Below are 23,336 nucleotides of genomic sequence, written 5' to 3'. Positions count from 1 at the left end.
TAGTATTTACATTGGTACATCTATACGGTAGAGTTATTTGAAGAAAAGTTTTTCACCACTTACAAATATTGTTAAATGGAGACACAATTTGTAGTTTATAACACCACCTTGTTGGGTATTGTCAGTCTGAGACTCCATGTCCTTTTAGCATTGTGCATCATGTATCTGCTTGAACACTTGGGTGTGTGCTATACATTTAAATGAAATAAAGCTGTTCATCATTTGTTCTTGCACTTCATTCCTCAGCAACATCTTCATCCTTCTGTTTCTCTGATTTGTTCTGTTTGTGCTTCTTCTGGCCTGGGAAGAACCTTCCCCTCTTTACAGGGGCACAAAGAGGGGTTTGGATGCAAGGAGGCCTCAGACACTCCCGTGCACAGCAGCTGCACCCGAATAAGGACAGCAGCAAGCACATTGACACAGAAATGGGATGTCAAACACAAACTCCCCAACTCCAGGAAGCAGGTCACTGCTGGTCGCAAAACCGGGCTTAAGCACACACCACATAAACAACACAATGCAACTTTACTTGCATGTTCTGCAACAGGCTGGGAGGATTTCCAGCATCAGCTACCAAAGAGTTTACTTATTTTCCTACTGGGGCCTACAATTACAATTTCTTCAATTTTTTGTATTTTTTATTCTACATTTTTTTTCCAAGGCAGTCAGAGCAGCTTATATGGGTCCAACTACCCCACTTCATCCTCATAATAACCTTGTGAGATTGATTAAACCAAGTAGACCAGCAAAGCACTGGTCCAAGGTTACCAAGTGAATTTTAATTTTACTTAGGGGGTTTCCTGTTAGTGGAAGTGGTTGAATAAAGCAGACTGAATCCAGTAGGCTTGACAGACTGTTTAATCATAAAGAACTAGTCCCCTGGCTAAGAAGTATAAGGTTCTAAAAGAATAAAACCACCATTACTCCAAAACATAATGGACATAATGGACATGCTAGTTTTGACACTGTTACTTTGCCTACTAACTTTTAGAAGTCTAAAGACAAATGAATCCTTGATTACACCCTTTATTAGTGTGATCCCGTTGTTCTGTTCCAACTCAACACTTTCAACCTAGTTCTCTTGAGTCCAGCTGGTGCACTCTGGACCTTATACTGTCTCTCAGGTATACATCTCCTTCAATGGCACAAGACTTTCTAGAAATATAAAATTTTAACCCAATGACTCCCCATAGCCTGACTCACACAATTATTAAAGTTATCAGTAGACATTTGAGACATTTGAGATAGCTACCTTGGGCAATGTTCACATTGCTGCTGGCTTTAAATTCAGATTCCTTCAGTTATATTCAGGATTGCATGCCCACATTCCACAAAAAGAAAGCAGTACCCAGTAAAACATGCTCTTCTTTTCTCCCTCAGTGCTACCCCAGTTCCCATGAAATGGGATAGCAACAGCTGGAGTTTGAGACAGAGTAAAAGGCAAGTCCCAGCTGTCATACATGAGTCCATTAGAGGGCACTCCTGCCCAAGACTTTCACAGCAACATCCTGAAAAACAAACCAGCATCCACAAAGTTGTCGGGAAACGCTATCAGTGAGCATTTGATCAGTGCCAGCTGCCCCTGAGTGACACCTGAGAGGTGACTGGCACTAGTGGATGCCTAGACGAGGCTGGTCGAGGCGGCAAGGGGGTTTTGCCCCTCTTGCCATGCCAGTAGCTAAGCAATCCCAGTACCCATGATCGAGTCAGCTGCCTGGGTTTGGACAGGACAACCCATTGCAGATCTAACAACTTACTGGACAAGATAGGGGTGGTCAGGAAGGATCATTGGCCTCAAATAAGCCACACTGTGGGAATCCATCTGGGTTCACATGGCATGATTCACATGACCTTTTTATTTAAACGTCACTTTAATTGTTAACAATATTTACTTATTTATCTGGCCAGGGCGACTTCTTTTCTTTTCTTTTATAACTTTTCTAACTTCTTTTATATCATTTATATTTCTTATTTATTTTATATTATTAATTTTAATTTTATATTGTTATTTTTGTATTGTATTTTATTGTGTTGTAAGCCGCCCCGAGGCTTCGGCAAGGGGTGGCATAGAAATGTTCTAATAATAATAATAATAATGATGATGATGATGATGATGATGATGATGATAACCTTTTGTGGGTGGCACCCCACAATGGGTTCTTGTGTCATGTAAATAGTTGGCTTAAGGCAGTAGTCCACTGGATAAGAGGCTGCATCCTCCTAGGAGAAGTTGAAATTCCTTCTTCAGTAGATACCTTCTTCTTATGGGTGGCATCTTTCCAGAAAGCAAAGTGTGGATTCCCAAGCAGCAGAGGAGCAGAAGGAAACAGGCCCGCAGTCGTCAAGTTAGAGCTAGCCTTGTCCTTATGAAGGATGACCTCCTAACCACGATCATGCAGGAGGGATAGTTGTACTATGAGAGCCATTGCATAGCATTGAGCGGTCCTTTGCCGGCATGAAAGCTGGTGCTTACTCTTGAGTAGACGTGCCTAGAATTCCACTGGGGTTTTATGCTTGGTTGGAAAATGCATAAATTGCGAGAATTACATCTGGCCCTTACCACTTGCTTTCTCTTGCCTCATGCCTTTACCCTCATCTACTGCTGGGATTTAGTCTTTGAGGCACTTCCTAAATTGAGATTTGGCCCGTGGAATGAAAAAGGCCCAGCAAACCTGTTGTAGAAGGATTTCTTCAATGTCCTAAAGGGCAGCTCATCATGGAACCAACCAGAAGGGAAGCAAACCTGCAATCCTAGGTGGCCTTGCCCAGGACATAACATGTTGTTGAATTAATAGGAAATAATGACCACAGTGCTACCAGATGTAGTATACTGTTATGTGGCAGATTGCTAAAGAGGTTGAACACAGTTGCATTTGACTTCAGAAGAGGAAACTTCTCAAAAACTAGGGAAATGGTAAGGAGGAAGTGGAACTGTATCTATAGGAGGGAACAGATCTTAAAGAAGCCAGTTGGTTTTAATTTGGGGTTGCAATCCTAGGCTCTTATTGATGGCATCCTTGATGTTGGTAAGCCCCCATATGTGGAAGCATAAAAGCATCTTCCTATGTCTACATTCCTGTATCTTCCAGTCTCTATCTGGACATCCATTTTCAGCCATCTTGCTTAAATGCTTCATAAGAGGAAGGAAGGAGACTGGAGTGCTATCAGGATAGCCCCTATCTTGGCAGCCCCACTTTCCTCCCCTGCCTGCCCCCAAAACTCCCCCTATGTCCTGTCTCTGAGACTACTTTTACAATCCCAGAGAAGCAGCTGATGATGCAGTTGTCATCTGCAGGGGGATGGGGAGGAGAATATGAGTGTGGACCCCTCACTATGGGAATCAAAATTATTCCATCCTCTCCTAGGATAATTGCTATAGTTCAAAAATTTTATAGGCTGTTCTGCTTCTCTTTTGAGAGCTTCGTTAAAATGTCAAATTGCTTGAAATTTCACATTCCTTAGGAATCCAAATAGTCACTGACCTGGATTGTTACATGCCCCCACTGCTTAGTGGATTGGGTCAGGTGTTTTCAAGTGCTTGATATCTGTGCCAAATAAGTATATAAGCCATGTCCAAAATGCTAAAGTGGATAACTCCCTAAATTTTCCTGACCCTGTTCTGTGACAAATGGGAGCCTGCAGCTCCAATCATTGGAGGTAGGACAAGCTACAAGACACCTATCCTTGTATCTTTCAGATTCCCTCTGGCCCCATTCATGCCATCAACTGCTCTTAGATCTAGAGCATGTGGATCTGGGTGCTTACTCTTATGAAGAAGGATAGGCTGCAATTCCAGGGCTTCCTTCAGGTCAGATCAACCTGGTCTAATGGTCTGGGAATGAATAATGCCCAGACAAAAGGGCCAAATTTAACACCATTTCCCCATTTTTCCTTCAAGAACCAACCAGAGTATAGTTCAGAAACTGGTCAGCTGCTTTTAAAATAAAATAAATAATTATATTAACTAGTTCAGACGTACTTATAGAGATCTTAGGAGCTGCCCACCAGCAGAGTAGAATAATGCTTAGAGCATTGGAGTAGGACAGGAGAGCCTTGGATTCCAGTCCCTACTCAGCCATGAACCACTTTGGGTGACCTTGGACCCATCACTATATCTCAGCCCAAGCTTCCTTGGAGGGTTCTTGCTAGGATAAACCAAAGGAAGATGAGCATGTTTGCCATGTTGATCTTCCCAGAGAAAAGGTGGAATATAAAACTCATGGGGCCAGTACTTCTGAAATAATCTTTGAGGGACAGAGCACCTCTTCAACCTGCCATCGCCTTGTTTCGATTCTTTGTTAGCTATCAAAGACAAAGGAGGATTTGTCCATCCACAAAGGTCTTTCTACGGGGACTGGGGAACAACCAGAGGGCAAAATGCAGACTCAGTGAGCAGGGAGGGCCTGTTCAGGCATCCTCCAGGTGATCTGGGCAGATGCCCACTGAGGCCTGAGGCCTGGGAGGTGGCAGTGAGGAGTCAGCTCTGGACTGTAATAGGCTCGTTTTGCTTCCTAAAGAGATCATGTCAGGTTCTTTGTTGACAGGCATTTCTAGAAGGACTGGGGAGTTTGTCACTTAGACCCTGTAAATTCAGGGTAGAGAGAAGTGGCTATGTGAAAAAGACTAAGCAAAAGCATTATTTTGGGTGGGTGAAGGTAAGAGCTTATTACTGAGGATAGAAGTATCAGGGAGGCATTACCCCATTAGGCTATTCTAATTGCTGTTAAACCACTGTTTGAAGAAATTGGCAAAGATTCTTTTTTAAAGTTAATGGAAAGAAACTTGAAATCCCTTTGCTGTTTCCTTTTGCAATGTTGAACCCCTCTGTTCCTTAAAAGAAACAGTATTTGCTCTTTCCCTCCCAAAGGTTGCTGAAAATGGCCTGTGAAAATGACCCCATTTGGCTTAATGCTTATGTAGCCATTTCACATTTAAACACTGTGCAGCTTTTATGTTTTTGTTTTATTTTGTGAGGGTAGTCAAGGGCTTCTCATGATGATATTTACAAATAGTGAACAGGAAGACTTCACATTACTGCTTACCATTGACTCCACAGCAAATATGAGGACAAATTTAAGAATGAGAGACTAACTTGGACACTCTGTTCCTATTCTCAGAAGACTTCCCAGACACACTGTGTACTCCAAGGATCACTTTATAAGCAATAAAATACCTGCAACACATTACTTCATGATACCCTGGTTTTTGGTTATTCAAGATGTATGCACTGGTTTGCACTATAAATTGGGCACACCATAGTAAGGTGCAGTGAGCTGTATATGCAATGTCCCTTTATTTAGGAAGATAAAGGTGGTTTGCTCATGGTGGAATCCACAATTTGTTCCAGGTAAAGGTTACAGAGCTAAGTGCCTGAGGGGAGTCCGCAAGCAAGACAAAGGCAAGAGAACGTTCCTGATACTGGAGGCAATAGTTAGCCATCATGACTAGTAGCCATTGAGGGCCCTGTGCTCCTCGTTCTTTTTGGGATGTTTGGGTTGTTAAGGTTTTAAATGACATGACTGGTTATTTGAATGTGTGCACCCACATAGTTCTCCTACCCAGGGAATGTACACCTGAATTCAGTGTTAATGGAAGTGATGAGGACAGAGATCTTTGGTATGATATATGGGGACAAGATTTTTCACTCTCTCTCAAAGAAGGAAACCCATTACTTAATCTTGTCCTGTGTTTCTAAGATTGCATTTTTAATTTAATATTGCAGCATTTCATTGAAACAACCTGCTGCGCTTAGAGCGAGCAAAGTATTCTTAGCTTCCCACATACACTTAGGTACTTGCCAACATAGCTCAGTGGTGTAAGTGGTTAAGAGCACGGGACTGGGACTCAGGCTATCAAGGTTCTAGCCCCCACTGGGCCATGGAGCCAACTGGGTGACTTCGGCCCAGTCACGGACTCTTATCTCAACCTATCTCACAGGGTTGTTATTGTGGGAATAAGGTTGAGAGCCTGAGGAGGAGAATGATGTAGGATACTTTTGGGTGTTAACTAAGAGCGGTGATTTGATAGTAGAACCAAACTTGGTTTTTATTGGCACAAAACATTGGCAAGGCATGGATGGGATACCAAATATCAGAGTTCGTAGTCAACAGAACAGCTCTGTGTCCACGTGGAAACATAAGTTAGCAACAAAGAAAAATTTTAAACAGTTCTGAGAACATGGGCTGATAGAACCATCTATAAAAACGTGAATGAATGAATGAATGAATGAACAAAAGAACGGACGGACGAAGGATCTTCTAATTGCACTATCTACTGAAATACATTGTGCAGCCATTCCATTATTTTTTCTTAGCAGGTTTCCCATAGTAATAAAAAGATGCAAGGATCACCTTACTAGGAAAAATGATCCACAGTTTTCTGGCAAAGGTGCCAAACATAAAAACACAGAAACAGTGTGAGTCAGAAGGGTCCTCCCAGGCTATCTAGTCTGAACCCCAGCCCCAGCCCTCGGCTTCACTCGTGACATGCCTACCAAATGCATGTCCCTTTTTTTTCCCGCAAGTGAACCTTCCCCTCTCCTTCAACTTGCAGACAGGTAAGAGGCCAGACACATTCCCTCAGTTATGTTGCTCTTTAGAGGGTTTTAAAGCAAAATGCAATTGAGGGCAAGATCCTTCTTGCACACCACTGCATCTCCCAAGGTAGAGAAGAAGCTGGAGCTGGCTATTTGGATGGGGAATGGTAAATGTGCTCCAAGCACTGCAAAGAGAAGCCCCAATCTAAAAGTATGTTAGAAGGTGTGTTGGGAGCAGATGGTGGATGGTGTGCCACTCAGGCAAGCACCAACCATGTGTGGAGTTGGGGTACGGATAGTGACTGCACTTCAGGGGGGAATGGGCAGTGGCCTCACTTCAACGTGGGCGCAGCGCTGCTCTGAGTGTGCCTCTTCAAGGACAAAGTCAGCCTTTTTTCCAGGCCAGGAGAGACAAGCGAGGATTCCAGTGGAGGCATTGCTTCAGCAACCTCTCATCAACAAACTCGTTGCTTTCGTCCCCCAGCTCCAAGTTTTGGGGTGAAGCAAGATTTAGGGAGGGTACCTACTCTTGTGCTGGGCTCCTAAGGCTGTTCAGTGTAACCACAGAAACTGTCCAAACTTTTCTGGCTCCAAAGTTCAGTGAGAGGAGCGGGAGATGATCATGAGGTAAGGGACCAAGCCAAACGATGCTACGGAGATGCAGGCTGCATTGTATTCAGTGCAGCTAACTCCCAGGAAAGTGCATTGGCCTAGAATAAGCCTCACTGAATACAATGGGATGGCTTACTTCTGAGCAGACATGTATTTATTTATTTAAGTTATCACCATCAAAGTTCATAGGACGGGATGTAGCATAGTTACGGTTGCACTGAAGGCCAGCGGTGCAGTCCTGGCTACCAGTAATTTTGCCACGAAGATAAAGAACTGCATTTGTATTGGCACTGGTGTCTGCAGAACAGCACACATAGGGGCCATGTGCATGCTCAGAAAGGAGTAGCTGCGCCAGGCGACGACATCACAAGCCGTGACTCATTAGCCTCGACTTGTCCGAGCTTTCGCATGGCCGGTCAGTGCACTGCCAAGGATATATTTGCTTGGACTGGCTGTGAGTTGTTTTTTCTAAATGAAAACCTCAGTTTTCCGGTTTTATTGCAGCATTGGCACTTTGCGATAAATAAGCGGGTTTTGGGTTGCAGTTGGGGCACTTGGTCTCTCAGAGGTTCACCATCACTGGGATAGTGGTTTCTTTCCCCATCCAGGTAATCTATATAGCTATAAAATGGAATCAGTCCCAAACTGGAGCCTTTTTATAATATATAGCATAGTGATGGAAAGTTTCTGATGGGAGAGGAGAGGAGAGGAGAGGAGAGGAGAGGAGAGGGCATCTTCTCCCCTCCCCCAGCTCCTGAATCCTTTCCCCTTAAATCAAGAGCTCTGGACTCCATACTATGCCCCTCTTCTAGACTGAATAGAGTTTGGGACTGTAGAAGCGTTTGAACACGTGTCTCTTCCTATGAGTTGTACTGTGATTGTGTGGCCTATATAATTCTGTAGCTGGTGAATACAATGGACTCTGCACTTTAACATAGGGAACTATACAGAGAGAGAGTGCATCAGAGTTGAAAAGGCAACACTGGAAGCAAATATTTCCTGAAAAGGCACAAGACTTACTATTATTTTTTATATCTTGGCCAGAGGTCATTTACAGAACAGGAAGCATTCTTGCTATATATAAACATATTTTCAGTGCAATTTAGCTCCAACTCCCACAGCCATTCCAAAGAGCCAAGAAGGACACAGTGTGGAAGGTACTGTAGAAAAGACTTTATCTAAACAAAAATTCTGCTTTTCAAAGCAAGAGTTCATATTCCTAGCAGATGTTTGAAGGTTTTTTTCCAAAACTAACAATTCATTTATCCCTAGTATGGGACAATTAATCAAGTAGTGGGCCATGAACTTTACTTCATTCATGCTATTATCCTGTTACTTAAGATATTTCCCAAGAAAAGTGATTAAATAGTTTGACAAAGACAAGCACGGATTATTGTTCTACAATTGGAAAAAAAATGATGATAACTGTAACCATTGAGGGATGCTTAGGCATAAAAAGGTCTTACAACTCTCAGCATCCCTTCAACCACCCATGCTGGTTGTTGAGTATATTACATATAACATATCAAATTGCTTATTGTGAAAGTAGTCTTCTCCAAGGCAAAACTCACTAGACTATCCATGCAGAAGTATTGGGAACAAGGAAAGGAAGCTGACAGAGAAATTCAATAGTGAAACTCCAGAAAGGTACTTAGAATACTGTTACTTTTCCTTGGCAAATGCAGATTAATATCCTAATTAAATTTGCAAACTGTTTTTGCTCCTCTAGAAATGCTCCTTCTGACCGTGTTCCTGTTCTTGCCTGCGATGTTCCAACAGTCTTTAGGAGAGGTAGGAGCCTATTTGGAGCAGAAAAAGCAAAATCAGGAAAAACCGACGCTCTTCAGATAATTTGCCATACAGGCAGCAGAAATTCTTCAGAGTATATTATTTGACAATTGTAGACCACAATTCCTAGAAATATTTTCCTGTTATTTTTACTGATTTCAGGCTTTTTAACATTTCTTCCCTTATCAAGTCTTCAACAGCCAGGGATATTTAAAGAAGGTAGACAGAGTGATATTCACAGAGTGATATTGTCGCTAGGCTCTTAACCAGAGGATATCGAGCTCTCCGACTTCAGGAAACTATTCCGTATCATCTGCTGCACATCTGCCAAAACTTGGTTCAGGCAGAGCACTGACCATTCAGTGCTCACTTAGTTCCAGCAGAGGGTTATTGCTGCCCCAGGCAAATGGCAGCATGCTCCAGGATGTCCTGATACTTCCCTCTGGTTGTGGATGGCGGGCAGTGGGGCTCCCCTGCAGCTTCCTGCCACATCCCCTTTTCTTGAATATCTGTGTGCATATACATGTTACAAAAGCAGGTTTTGTGTTGTCATGTAAGTATGGAACAAGCTCTACATTTAAAACCTATAAACAGGTGTCTTTTTGTATTTTTATGGAATTATTTTATATCCTTGTTTTAGAATCATAGAATAGTAGAGTTGGAAGGGGGCAGGAAGACCACTGGGTCCAACCCTCTGCTGTAGCAGGACACCAAGTTATGCCATCCCACTCAGATGGCTGTCCAGGTTCCTTTTGACTGTCTCTGGTGTGGGGGAGCCCACCACCCCTCCAGGCAGCTGGTTCCACTGTTGTATTGCTCCAACAGTGAGGAAGCTTTTCCTGATGTCTAGCCTGAATCTGGGTTGTTGCAAGCTGAACTGATTATTCCATGTCCTATACTCTGGTATCAGTGAAGAAAGCTTGACCTTCCCCTTTGTGACAGCCTTTGAAGTGCTTTTAGGTAGGGATAAAATGTAGTTTTTCTTGAGGAACAAAGAGGGAGCAAGCCCTGGTGCCCTTGCAGCCATGCTGCATCGTGAATGCACAACAGCAAGCTCCCAGGGGCTGCTCTCTGAAGCGTTTGTGAATGGCAGCTGACCCCTGCACAGGAGCATTTCTGTGGTGGGGCCCTTGATGGAGGAGGGATGCACTGGTGGAAGCTTGTGGACTCGCCATAGCACAAGTGTGGACCATGTGGTTGCAGTGCCAGTTGACCAGCGTCCCCATTTTCACAATTAAGTCCATTCCTGCCTTTCTTCTGGTGTCTTTCCAGACGTGGCAGTGGTGTCTTGCCCCTCAAATCCACCAGCTGCTGCAGTCTGCTTCATCTTGCCACCTGGTTGAATAAGCCCTGCAGTGGGTCCAAATCCCCCAGATTAAGGGATCGAGAGATCTCAATTTATGGGATATCTCTCAGATTAAACAATTCATGAGACAATTCTTACAGTATTTGTTTCAGGTTGGATTACAAAGAGCAAACAGCAAAGATTACGTAGCACCTTTTTGTCACAATGTGATCCTAATGTAAATATTGCTACTGTGCATAATGGAAGGGGTTTTTTTCACATCAAAAGAACCTCTGGCATAACATCTTTTTTTTGACATTCAGGATCAATCAGCTATAATAAGTGACCTGTCTGCAGAGGCACAGGAGGAAATTCTTGAGGCACTGAATTCCATACGGAGAAATGTGACGCCTCCTGCCAGCAATATGTTGAAAATGGTAAGGTGCCAATTGCTGACCTTGTAAAGGTTCATTGCAGCATTTACAGGCATCCCCTCTTCTCTCCTCTCCCAGCCTCATAGCTCTGGGACAGAACGCACATGCACGCTGCAGGGCCACAACTGTGGCCCTTCGGACCAGCATGTCCTATATATACAATAGATTATATATAATATATACTGAGTATATATTAAAATGATCCATAAAGTAAGCTGGTAATATGTGGACTTGAGCCTTCCTCACCTCTGGAGTTCCAGCTGATTATTGGCTGCATTTATCTGCCCGTTCTCTCCCCCCATGTCTGTTATTTTCTGTTTTCTTTATTAATTCTAGATCCTTGCATATCTTCTCATCCTGATCATCCTAATCCAAGCCCATTTTCTTGGACCAGTGCTTTCTTGGTCTTCTGCCCAGGGTGACTCCAAGTTTCCTGGACTTCAGAGATGAAACTATAACCACTACTGAAGTGGGGTGCCACTCGCCTACTCTTCAGTCAGCTGTCCCCTCCCCTCCCCGGACCAGCTGCTTCTGAAGGTGTGGTCACTGCTGCCTGCTGCTGGCGCATTGCTACCCCTTCTGACAATCAATGCAGAGGCATCCAAGCCAGGCAGCAGTAGTTCTCATGCTCACCATCAGCTGCTGCAAAAGGTAAATGAGGTGGCAGCTTATGCACTGAGCAATAGGTGCTGGAAAGGGAGGAGGAGCTGGCTGTGATGAGATGGCGCAGGAGGAAGTTGGAAGTTGCTGCAGGCAGGGAAGGGTCTTTGCTGTGTAGGGGCCTTGGCAGAGGCCTGGCTGATGCCGGAACTCCCCCTCCTCACTACTGCCTAGGATGATGCTTAGTTTTGATATCTTGGGCAAGGCTGTGCTCACAACATGCCACATTTGCCCCTCTTGAGGATTTAGGATCTGACCCATTGGCCCAACATCGATTCCTGGAAAAGGGGCAGCCCAGCAGCAGTAGCAGCCAGAGTCCCCGTGGAATGCCCTTGACGAGAAGCTGCACCAGGGACTGCTAGTATTTGCACCATCTTTGCTGTTGCTTCTGTCCCGGGCACCCTCAGTGTCTCTCGGTGCACTTCCATTCATGCCATTGATTTCTGTATTGCATTGATGACTTTCTTTTCTGTGGGAATATGCCCAAAGTGACCATTTCCATCCTAGGAAGCTGCCATATACTCAGCCAGACCTTGGCCCATCTGACCCAATACTGTCTACACTGACTGGCAGCAGCTCTTCTGGGTTTCAGAGCAGGGTCTTTCCTTGCCCTGCCTGATGCTACAGATCAAACTTACAGGCTTTGGCATGCAGAGCATTTTCTCCTCCACCGAGCTTGGGTTGCTCTATCACATGCAGATTAACTGTCCACAAGCCTAGAACTGCAAACTGGTGACTGGGTCTGTTCTTCACTGAGCAAAGTTCATTGTGGTCCAGACCCTGGCTGGCAGGCTGTCCTTCTAATTTGCTCGGTGCTGCCTGGGGTTTGTGTTCTTTTTCATTTTGTCATGGCCTGGCAGCGAATCTGCTGTTAGGAAACTGCCATTTGCCAAGATATCCTCTGAGGGATATCCTGGTACAATCAAGGCAAAAAGAAGCACTTTCCAGCATTTAATTCATTGGTAAAGGGTTAAGCACTCACTTAACTTTCTCCCGCTGGGATGACTGTGCCTTTAAAGTGCTTAAACCTGATTGGATCATGCGCAGGAATGGATAAAATCACTGGGGTTAAGTATTTCAAAGGAAAGGATGCCCAGTTGCAGGGTTTGCAGGCTGCCCCAAGGCTCTCTTTGCATCCTGTGCTAAATCCTCTGATGCCAGCTGGATAGAGAGCCCCCCATGTGCAACCCCCCATGGCACTTGGGGCTCCCACCTCCAATCCAGCAGCTGGAGCAATGGCTGCAGAGTTCCTTTTAATTTGCTAAATTCCTAGGAATTAACTGTTTGGGAAAGGATGTTGGGGATCATGATTCAGGCTCCTTTTCCCACCAAGTATCGGACTAGGGTGATCTGTGCGCCTCTGAGGTTTCCATCTTGCAATCATTACTGTGCCAGTCATGATCTGGGGCCCTGCCGATGTGGTCCCTGCTCTCATTTCCAGCTTGCCTGGGAATGTGGGGCCCAACAGAGGCCTGGCCCCAAAGGCAGCTCCTTCTGCTAGAGATAGCAGGTAACTGTTGATCATCAGAGTTCAGGATTTGTTGAGAGAAGTCATGGGCAAGTTGTGTTATTCTGGCTGCTATTTGGATGGTGGTTTTGTTTTTCCAGCATAAATTGTTCCAGCATAAATTAGGGAATTGTTGAGTCTTATTTATTAAAATGTATGATTATTCAAAGTTTGTTTTTATGATTGCTTGTGGATAATCTTGGGGTCTTGCATTTTCTTATATAAACAGTGCTGATGTTTATGGTGAGCTTCCCAGTGAGGCTCAACTAGTGGGTACATTGTGTTTTTTCCAATGCCAGGTGAAGATCTTATTTTTTCAGGCATCTTTCAGTTTCAATTGTTTTAAAATGCTACTATATTTTAAATCTTTGCATTGCTGCTGGGTTTTATTTTGAGTTTGATGTTATACCATCATTTCAAACTTTTAAATGGTATCTTATGCTGTATTATATGGTTTTAATTGTTGCGAACTGTCCGGAGAGCTTCACCTATTGACTAGTCGGGAAATGAAATGAATAAAAGGTGAATGAATAAAAGGTGTGGTCCTATGACCCACATCCTCAGTGCACATATGCCTCCCAATTCAGAGGCTCATGTGTATCCTATACCCAGAATGAGGTGTGGTGGCAGCCGTTTCTACTGTGCCGTGTGCCGTGTATTTTCTCTGATACTGTTTTATTGTTTTAATTCTATATTGTAAGCCGTCCTGAGATGCCGAGGCATGTGGGGACGGCATATAAAAGTTTCAAATAAATAAAATTTAAATAGATAGTTGTTTTCAGCTATCTAGATGTGGTGGTGGGGAGTGGGGGAAAGTGCCTGGGGCCCTGATTAGACAGCACACTCCATCTCCCTCCCACATCCGAGACTCAGTTGTGACCTCAGGGTCAGGGGGAACAGCTGGCACAGTTCCTTCTGCTCTGGCTGTGAGGGGTTCAGATGAAGTTTGCAGGACCTGGAGCTGGGTCTCCAGATAACCCTGTGGCTTCCTAGAGAATGTTGGGAGGCTATAGGATTGCACCCTAAATCAAAATATAAAAAATCAAAGAAGAGCCAAGCTGGATCAAACCACAGTCCCATCCAGTCCAGCATTACGTTTACACAGGGGCCATCCGGAAGTTCAGGAGAAGATTTTGTGAGCTGTGTTGTACATGGTCTGCCATGGCAGTCTGGCATACAATATAATTGAATTGTTGATGATGTAATGAATGTAATAAATATGCATTTTTTCCTTTGCTAAGAAATGGAGTAAGAAAGCTAGTGAGAATGCCAAGAAATGGGTCAGTCAATGTCGTTTTAGGAACAGTCCCCAGGAAGCGAGAACTACTAGTGGTAAGTGAACTAAAGAACTCCATGAGATTGCACAGCAAAAGGAGTTTGCTGTTGGGTGGGAGGCGGCTTATAAGGAGAGGGAGAGTCTGAAGCAGGGAAAAGTATAAGCAGTATGTCCACCCCTGCATCTGATCACCTTCTCTGTGGTCTTAAGGAAAATGTGAGTCCCTGTACTTGCTGTTTTTAAAGGTAGATTGGGCTCACTCATTCATTGCTATAGTCTGAATCCACCCTGTATGCCTTTATCTGCTATTCCAAGATGTGGTGGGTGGTGGCAATTTTGCAGAGGCAATGCTTGCAAAGGGGATTACACCAGAGGGGGTTGCCCCCTTTGGGAGATCTGCTTTAGGGGAGTTTAAGGACTACTCTAAAGAACCCTTTCTAGATCTGGAAGTTCCTAATAAATGTAGAAAAGTAGGAAATGTTCCCTCCCAGGGCAAGCTCTTTGAGTGGGTCCACTCAAACCTGCTCCACACAGTCTTGAATGAGACTAATTATCTGGAACTATTTCAAGGCTGGGGTTGGCAAAGAAACAAATTTCGTCTCCACCAGTTTCAGGAAGATTGACAGGGAGAGAATGAATCAACCTGGGCCTGTCAACTGCTGCCAGTGCCGTCAGTTCTGGAGCAAATGATAAAGCACTTGGGCTGCAAACAACTTGAAAGCAATGCAGTGATCACCAATGCAGTGAGAAGCCAATGTGGATTCTCAAGAACAAATCCTGCCAGACTAATCTGATTTCATTTTTGATTGAGTAACTTCCCTGATGGACTATGGGAATGCTGTGCACATAATCTATCCTGAGTTCAACAAAGCTTTTGACAAAGTGCCCCATGATATCCTGATTAACAACCTAGCTCAAAGTGGGCTAGATAGAACAACTATCAGATGGATCCACAGTTGGCTACAGAATCAGGCTCAGAGAGTGCTCATCAATGGCATCTTCTTAAACAGGGGAGATGTAAAAAGTGGAGTACCTCAGGGTTCAGCCCTGGGCCCAGTGCTCTTCATTAATGCCTTGGATGAAGAAGTCCAGGGAATGATTAGCAGATCTGCAGCTGACACAAAACTTGGTAGGATAGTCAATATCCTGGAAGACAGAAAGAAGATTCAAGATTATCTTGCTAGGTTGGAGTGCTGGGTTGAAAGCAACAGAATGAAACTGAATAGGGACAAATGTCAAGTTCTACACCTAGGAAAAAGAAACCAAATGCATTGTTAGAAGATGGGGAATACTTGGTTCAAGGATACTGCAAGTGAGAAGGATCTTGAAATTGTTGTAGATCACAAGCTAAATATAAATCATCAATGTGATGTGACTGCAAAAAAGAACAAATGCTATTTTAGGCTGTATTAATGGAAGTTTCAATTCCAAATCCCATGAAGTACTAGTTCCCTTTTACTCAGTATTGGTTAGGCTAAGTAATACTGGGACACCATGTCCAGATGCAGACAAACTGGAAGGGTTCAGAGGAGGGCAACAACGATGGTTCAGAGACTGGGGCAAAGCCCTATGAAGAGTGATTGAAAGGACTGGGTATGATTAGCCTTGAGAAGAGAAGACTGAGGAGAGGTATGATTGTACTCTACAAGTACTTAAAAGGCTGTCACAAAGAGGATGGTTATTTTGCACTCACTTACTTCAACATCACATTATTTTAATAGTATCTAATCAGATATATAGTTTTAATTTAAATATATTCTGCTACTATTTGTGTAGGGATTTTTTGATTAGGTCTAAATACCATAGTGGCTCAAATTCTTGGATCAATATAATGACTAACACCAATGCATTTTGACTAAGCAATTTGGCATATACAAAAACATTTCCTTCCTATTTCAGATTTTGCATGTGGTGAGAGTTTAGCACAAATCAAGATTGCAATGAGCTGGTCAAAAGTCATTGCAACATGGATCAGTACAAAGACTTATTTCAAGTACGGCATTGGACCAACAGATCCAAAGAAAAACATTTATACTTATACTCAGGTATGAATAAGAATCCCATCTTCATCCGGCATGTTTGTAAGATGATATTTTGGGACAAAACTACTAAAATGGTGGAAAGAATAGAAATGATCACTACATTTTCATGCTATTTTAGCAACTTTTTACTTTTCTTAGGTGTTTGGAGTTTTATAATATATAAAGGCAATGGTATATTCATGCAGTTTAATTTTTTTGGTAAATGAATTCCAGTAATCAATTCAAAATGTCATGCTCTTTCAGAGGCTTCTGTAAGATTATTGGGCAATTTTTCTATCTATATTATCACAGATGCTTTATTTTACACTTTTCAATGCTATGAAATTGTGTCTGCAGAGATCTTAAGATTGCAATTCACAGTAAAATGTTACAAAATAAACATAGAGTTGAGAGAAAGACCTTAATCAGATTGTTCCTTTGCAAATCCATGTACACAGAATCAACCCCTTGACTCTTAAGTGCTAAGTTTCAAAATATTCAGTGAATAGAAGATTGCTGGGAGTGGAATAGATGTGTGCAAGAAGTTAAGTGTGAGGAGGGAGAGGCAAGCAGTAAAAATGAAAATGAACCCTTTTGAGGAGAATACTCCACAAGTCCTTGGATCTTTTTGTGTATACCTTGAGGTTTGTCATATTATTCTTTCCCTGAAGGAGAAAAACTATAATGGCAGCAGGCCATGAAAGAGACCCACTTTGGGAATATTTTAATGAAGTTCTTCTACCTATGGGTAAGGCAGCCATGTCTGCAAATTATGAAGAAAACCATGATTTAAATCTAGCTTTACTGACTAGTGACTTAAATCATGATCAATTAAATCATTTACATCAAGGTAATTTAAATCAAATCTACCCTGCTTGTAGTAATCAAGGCTTATCCTCCAGAAAATGCTCTGCATTCCCTTTTAAGTCATCTGGATCAGTGACCACATCCTAGCCACGAGGTCAGAAAACTGCTCTGACCTCCTAGCTGAGAATTTACACTTGCATCTCCCTCCTAGAAACTCACAGAGTTTGTGGAAAGAACTGTGTCACTTCTCCAGAAAGGCCCTTTTGGTGTGGGGACACTGTCCCTACCCAGGTCCGACGTGACCTGGCAGCTCCTCAGCCTCCCTCCTGTTCCGAAGCACCAGCCATCTTCTTCAGTGCCTACAGGGGAAGAGGTGTGAGCCTCCTGCCGTGCGTGGGATGCCCATAATCCTTCGAATTCAGAGGGTCACAGGCATCCCCACTGGGCTGTGCTCTTACTGAACTAAGAGGTGTACTCGTTTCATGCAAGGATGTATCAAAATTGGTACTGAACAGGTGGTCGCTGATATACTGGCATGCCTTGCAGTTCTTTAAATCTTGCTCTGCTTTAAAGGAACAGTAAGTCAGTCAATGATTATTGTCATCTAATTATAATTATGCTTATTGTATTTGTTTTTCAACCTTTTTGGACACAACATATTGTGTATAATGCAGAACACAAATTAAAAGGCTACGATTATGGTGTTCTATGATTTAAAGCATCCCTGATTTAACATATTTCCCCCATTATGTTAATAGATCGTTTGGTACAATTCACATATGGTTGGCTGTGCACTTGCCTACTGCCCACAGAACACTTTCTCTTTCATGTATGCGTGCCATTTTTGCCCTGGGTAAGTATCCATTCTGAATGCATAATTTACGATGTTCGGAGTGCCAGGTGCCGTCTGTGCTTTTCCGACCTGAGACTGCTTCTTTCATTTCAATAGAGCTATGGGTTAAAAGTAATGCATTGGCTAATCTGCAGCTCCAGCAGGAGAATGGGGTACTACTTTCATGATGGACCTCCAACCCAGTATCAAATTGCTAGTTTATGACTGTTTTCAGCTCGGCGTGAGAGCGTGGGCAGGCCCAAAGACAAAAGGTTCATCCCCCAACATCTGCCTATATTTTACTTAAAGCACCTGCTACCCCTGACTCAACTTTAAGACACCCTTTACAGTGGGAGACAAAACTGTACGACAGCCAGAAAGCCACCAGATGATTGGTGGTTGGAGGCAAGAAAGTCGCCAAAGGAAGCTCCAAGAAACAGATGAGGATCCCTAGTGGCCCAGAGTTCACCTCAGGGCTGAGGTTCTGCACCTCTTCTTTATAAGAAGAAGAGATTTATTTTGCCTGTGCTCCATCTCCCTCCATTCAACTTCATTGGATGAATCCAGGTTCTAGGATTAAAAGAAACAGAGGTAAGCCACACCTCTCTCAATGTACCTTGTCACACAAGGGATGGAGGAAAACTTTGTTGGTTCATTCCTTAACACGAACAAACCTGATTTGCACTTCCCAAATTAATACATAAATTGATTGGAAAACAAAAACCTTTTCCCCAAAGTTTTACCAGAGTTTCCAATTAAAATATGCACACAAAAATGCATACAATAGGCAAACTTGTGTACAAAATGGCGTATCGAGCCAGCACAGTGTAGTTGTTACAGCATTGGGAATAAGGCGGGTGATCTGAGTTCTAGTCCCCACTTGGTCATGAAATTTAGTGGATGGCTTTGCAAGCTACCAAGCCACCTTGTAGGGTTGTGCTGAAGATAAAGTAGAGAGGAGGCTTATGTAAGCTGCCTGGCGTTCCTCCACGAAAAAGGATGGGATAGAACTCAGATAAGCACCGTGGTACCTCAGCTCATGAACGCCTCAGCTCACAACCAAATCGGGTCGCGAACAGAAATTTCAGAAAAATTTTGCCTCAGGTTGTGAACTCCTCATTGGATGATGATCGTGATCGCGCCCGTCTTTCCTGCATGAGTGCAACCACGATCATGCTCGGGGTGGGGGGAGATGGCCACGATCGTGCCTGTGTTCCCTGCCTGAGTGCGACCGTGATCACGGCCCCCCCCCCCATGGCCACGGTCACAGTCGCGCTTGGGCAGGGAACACGGGTGTGATCGCGGTGGGGGGAGATGGCCACAATCTTTGTTGCTCTTTGTCACTTTGGTTTAAATTTTTGTGATTTAAAAAAAAAAAAGTTACAGAACGGATTAACCTTATTTACATTGAACCTTACGGGGAAATTTGACTTGGCTCATGACTAATTTGGGTCGCGACCAGAGTCATGGAACGGATTACGTTTGAGAGCCAAGGTCCCACTGTAAATGAATAAAATAGGCAATGTTTTTGGAGGGGAGCAAATTGTATTTTTGAGGAAACTGCATAAAATGTGTATGAATTTTTATGTGGATTTCTGAAACATGCTGCAGAAATGGAATGGACATGCTAGAAGCAGTGCAAGCCTCACAGATAGTAACCAACAAATCTGCTTCAAGCTATTCATGATTCTGTCAAACTCTATCATGCTATCTTTTACCTTTTTTCCTAAAGACACTGCAAAATGGGGAACCAAGTCCAGAATCACCTCCTCCATAACCAAATGTTCTATGGCAGAGTCATTTAGGGTGCAGTCGTCCTGTGAGGATGCTCATCACCCTCTGAACCTGGAGGATCACTGGCATCCTATGAAGAGCGGGAGGAGCAGAAAAGGGATTCTTTTGCAATCTTGGGGATGTAGCCAGCCATGTCTTTTTCTGTACCAGCTGCAAGGGAGCAGCTACTCCTAGTGTGGAGTCCCAGCAATGAAGCTAGAGCTGTTTCTGAGAAATCCCAGGGCCCCATAGATACTCAGCTGGGGCCATAGGATTATGGTGCTGAGATATCAAAAAGTTGTACCTCTTTGTCATGTCTGCCATCATGATTGTGCAAACTGAGTCACTCACACTCACAGCCTGGCCCTCTCAGCTGGAAAAGTCACATTCTGAAGATGGGTCCCTTGGAGATTTCTTACCAATGACCTAAACTTTTCTTCTAGGACTGTATGATGATACTTTCCATGCTCTGGTGCTGACTTCAGCACTATCTAGCAACCTATATAAATCAAAATGATGTCTGTCACCTAGCTGGCAAGCCCTTGTGCGTTACAAATGCCTGTCCTAAACACACCTGCATTTCTAGTGATCAAATTACCCACTTCTAGGAATGACCCACATTCCTCAAGGCATATCCTTGGTGCTAGAATATCTCAGTTCATATCCCAAGGAATGGGTTCTTTCTAATGGCACCCTTTACTTCAGAATTGGATGAATTTTTCCATTTCCCTTTCTCACACATTCATTTTGTCGAAATCTCAAGATTTTTCCCATTCTGTATATAAGACATTTGCAAATTTTGGTAAAGTCCTATCAAAATTCTCCCTGACCTTGCATCAGCTGGAATTCAGTAGGAACAGGTATTCTCAGTGTGGAGAGAAGAGCATTGTACCTGTCTGCCGTACAACTGGTTAAAAGGTAGCTGCCCTTACTGAATACCACAAATATTGTAGAATGCAGAGAGATTCTGACTGTAATTCTTAAGAATGAGGTGCTCAAAGCTCAGAGTGGATAAAGAAATCTGGCAGCTTTGGTTTCTCACACAACTGAATTGTTTCTGGCCATCCTATTTATGAAGAAATTTGCAAGTGTTGGCAAGTTCCTCTCGAAACATGAACTAAATGAGATTCTCACCTGTCCCTAGGACAGTGGGCATACTCTTAAGTATGGCTAAATTTGGACTCAGCCCTTAGAAAAGATTTCCCTCTTTCTAGGACCCCAATACTCCAATGTAGCAGAAAAGATGCCACTTTGGGAGTGGGATGCTGCCATAGCCTCTCCTAAGGCCTCATCCACAAACCTTACTGGCTGCCTCATCTTCTCGAAGTCAGGGCCCTTGGCCTCAAGGGAAGAAATTCATTCCCTAAGAGCCAGGAGCACATTAAGTTGATAACATACCCCCCCCCCATGCACACACACACAATTTCTGTTCTTCAGGTAGGTAGTTGTATCAGACAGGCCTCTTGCAGGATTTTGTCCTTCATAACCCTTCAAGGCTATCCATATCTTTCTTTTAAGAACCACACTTTGATCATCACAGCACTGCATTCATTTGTGATTTCAGTGGGAACAATCAGGAGAAAATAACAACACCCTACAAAGAAGGCCCATCATGTGCAGACTGTCCTCAACATTGCGAGGATAAACTTTGCAGTAAGTTACTAATAATATCAAACAACTCCTCTGGATAGTGAGTAATCTTCAGAAAGTCTTGTGAAGCTTGTTCTCTTCTGTAGATTCTCTGTGACTATGCCTTCTCAGACAAAGAGTGCATACAGTGTATGTTTAGAAAGAAAAGAAAATCTTACAGTTCCCAGAATTCCTAAATCAGCAATGCTGGCTGGAGAAATTGTAGGACTTTGAACAGGAACATAAATTAGATTCCACCCTAAAGCTATATCAAGTATTGACCCTCTGTGGGCAAAGAGTAGCAGCAACATTTTCTCTCATACCCCAGTTTCACTCTAGACCAGGCACAGGGGGCTTACTCTCTACCTTAAAAGTCTTGTGCTTATCTGGATCACGCATCCCACCATTGCAGCTATACAGAATTAAAATGGTGTATAAGCTGAACACAAATTCCCAAAGGAATTTGAAGACCACTGTCAGTGCCCACAAACAAGGCTGTATTTGGAATGAACTACCGTGGGAGCAAACAAACCTTTAGGGGAACCCTATGAACTGCAGCATTTCATAAAACAGAAAGGGCTCAGGGTATTTACACCTCTGTGAGTACAGGTAGTCCTCGAGTTACAGATGCATTCCGTTCTTGGGATGTCCTTAAGTCAAATTTGTATATGAGTCAGATCACATGAGTAAGCCTAATGTTGTCTTAGTGTATGTGTATATTTTACCATTCTATGCAAATAAAATGCTTAAGAAGCACTTCCATGTTCACTAAAACATCTAAATGCAATACAGCATTGTTATAATTATAATAATACAGTAATAATAAAGTAACCACAGGTATTGAAGAGAGAGAGTTTCTGCAGCCATTTTCTTTTTCTCACCCTAAATGGCTTTGTAGCTGAGGACCTGGTGACAACAGCAAATGCTACAGAAAAACCAAAGGGGAACAACACACCCTACACATGACCTGAAACACAACTGGCTTGGGTATGCTCAAGCCAACACCCAGAATGAAAAGCTGTGGATACTCTAGGGAACTAGGCTGCCACCAATGACGCACCACCAAACATGTTGCATAGTTCCCTAGAGAGATTCACAGCTTTTTGTAAGCGATATTCATATAAGTTTTGTAAGTATGGTCATTCATAACCCAGTCATTTATAACTTGGGGACTACCTGTAATAACCACCCTCTTAACCACCGCATCACTCTGCTGACTCATGTTTAGCCTGCAGTCAACCAGCACCCCAAGGTCCCTTTCACAAGTGCTGCTCTCCAGCCACTTGTCACCTAACCTGTACTTATGACACCTATTCCTATGCCCCAAGTGCAAGATCTTGCACTTATCCACATCGAACGCCATCCTGTTGTCTCCTGCCCACTTCCATAGTCTGTCCAGATCCTTTTGGATCTGGAGTACCTGCTCCTCAGTTGTGGCCACTGCCCCAGTTTTAGTGTCATCTGCGAATTTGATCAGCAGACTGTTCACCCCTTCTTCCATGTTTCCCCTCTTTCCTCAAAAGAGGGAAACATTTCATTTCAAAAAAATGTTTTTCTTTGTCTCTTGTTTCTAACTGTATTTTGGTTTCATTCCTTTCAGCCAACCCATGCAAGTATACCAATAAACATTATGCATGTGAAGCAATGCACAAGACGTTCAAGTGTGATGAAAGCTTCATGTACGATCTTTGTCAGGCAACCTGCGAATGCTCAACAGACATTGTATAATTATATGTATATCTTGTGATAATTTAAGTTGAAAGGATGGCTCTTTACTAAAAAGGATGGGAGGTCTGCATATAGAAAACCATATATTTCTTCTCTAAAACTGACAAAAATCTCGTGCTAGAAAATTACTGATTCTTGTTGTTACAAAACCACAGCAATTCCAAGGGTCATGTGTAGTGAATAAGGTATGACCTTCTGTGTCCACTTTGTCTGTTTTAAATTTATTATTCAGTTATATTGCAAGTTTTTAAATCCTTCAGCACTAAGTGTTGAAAATTGTGCTCTCCAGTGAATTCTAATTTTACCTTAAATTTCATTTCTAAGCAAAATGGGCACTGAAGATTACTCTTTGGCATATATGAATTCAAACTTTTGCTAAGTGATTTAGATGTTAATTGGCTAAATACTATAGATTCAGACTGGAATCTGATGATAGTTATTAACTGGTA

The 23,336-nt window shown here is 43.1% G+C and overlaps 1 protein-coding gene across 1 annotated transcript in view; it reads left to right on the top strand.

Annotated features, from left to right (window-relative positions):
* Nucleotides 1-22,887, top strand: part of LOC123017568 (serotriflin-like) — a 43,586-nt gene extending 20,699 nt beyond the window's left edge. Inside the window, exons 2-7 of the mRNA XM_044418998.1 lie at nucleotides 10,544-10,657; nucleotides 14,063-14,153; nucleotides 15,997-16,142; nucleotides 17,684-17,778; nucleotides 21,095-21,183; nucleotides 22,760-22,887. Of these exons, the coding sequence (XP_044274933.1) occupies nucleotides 10,544-10,657; nucleotides 14,063-14,153; nucleotides 15,997-16,142; nucleotides 17,684-17,778; nucleotides 21,095-21,183; nucleotides 22,760-22,887 (663 nt within the window). The remainder of the gene's footprint in view (nucleotides 1-10,543; nucleotides 10,658-14,062; nucleotides 14,154-15,996; nucleotides 16,143-17,683; nucleotides 17,779-21,094; nucleotides 21,184-22,759) is intronic.
* Nucleotides 22,888-23,336: the final 449 nt, after the last annotated feature.

Source organism: Varanus komodoensis, unplaced genomic scaffold (assembly GCF_004798865.1).
Source record: "Varanus komodoensis strain SLA01 unplaced genomic scaffold, ASM479886v1 scaffold97, whole genome shotgun sequence".
Lineage (NCBI taxonomy): Eukaryota > Metazoa > Chordata > Lepidosauria > Squamata > Varanidae > Varanus > Varanus komodoensis.
The sequence above is the reverse complement of the archived record's forward strand: the minus strand, read 5'-3'. Positions and strand labels throughout refer to the sequence as shown.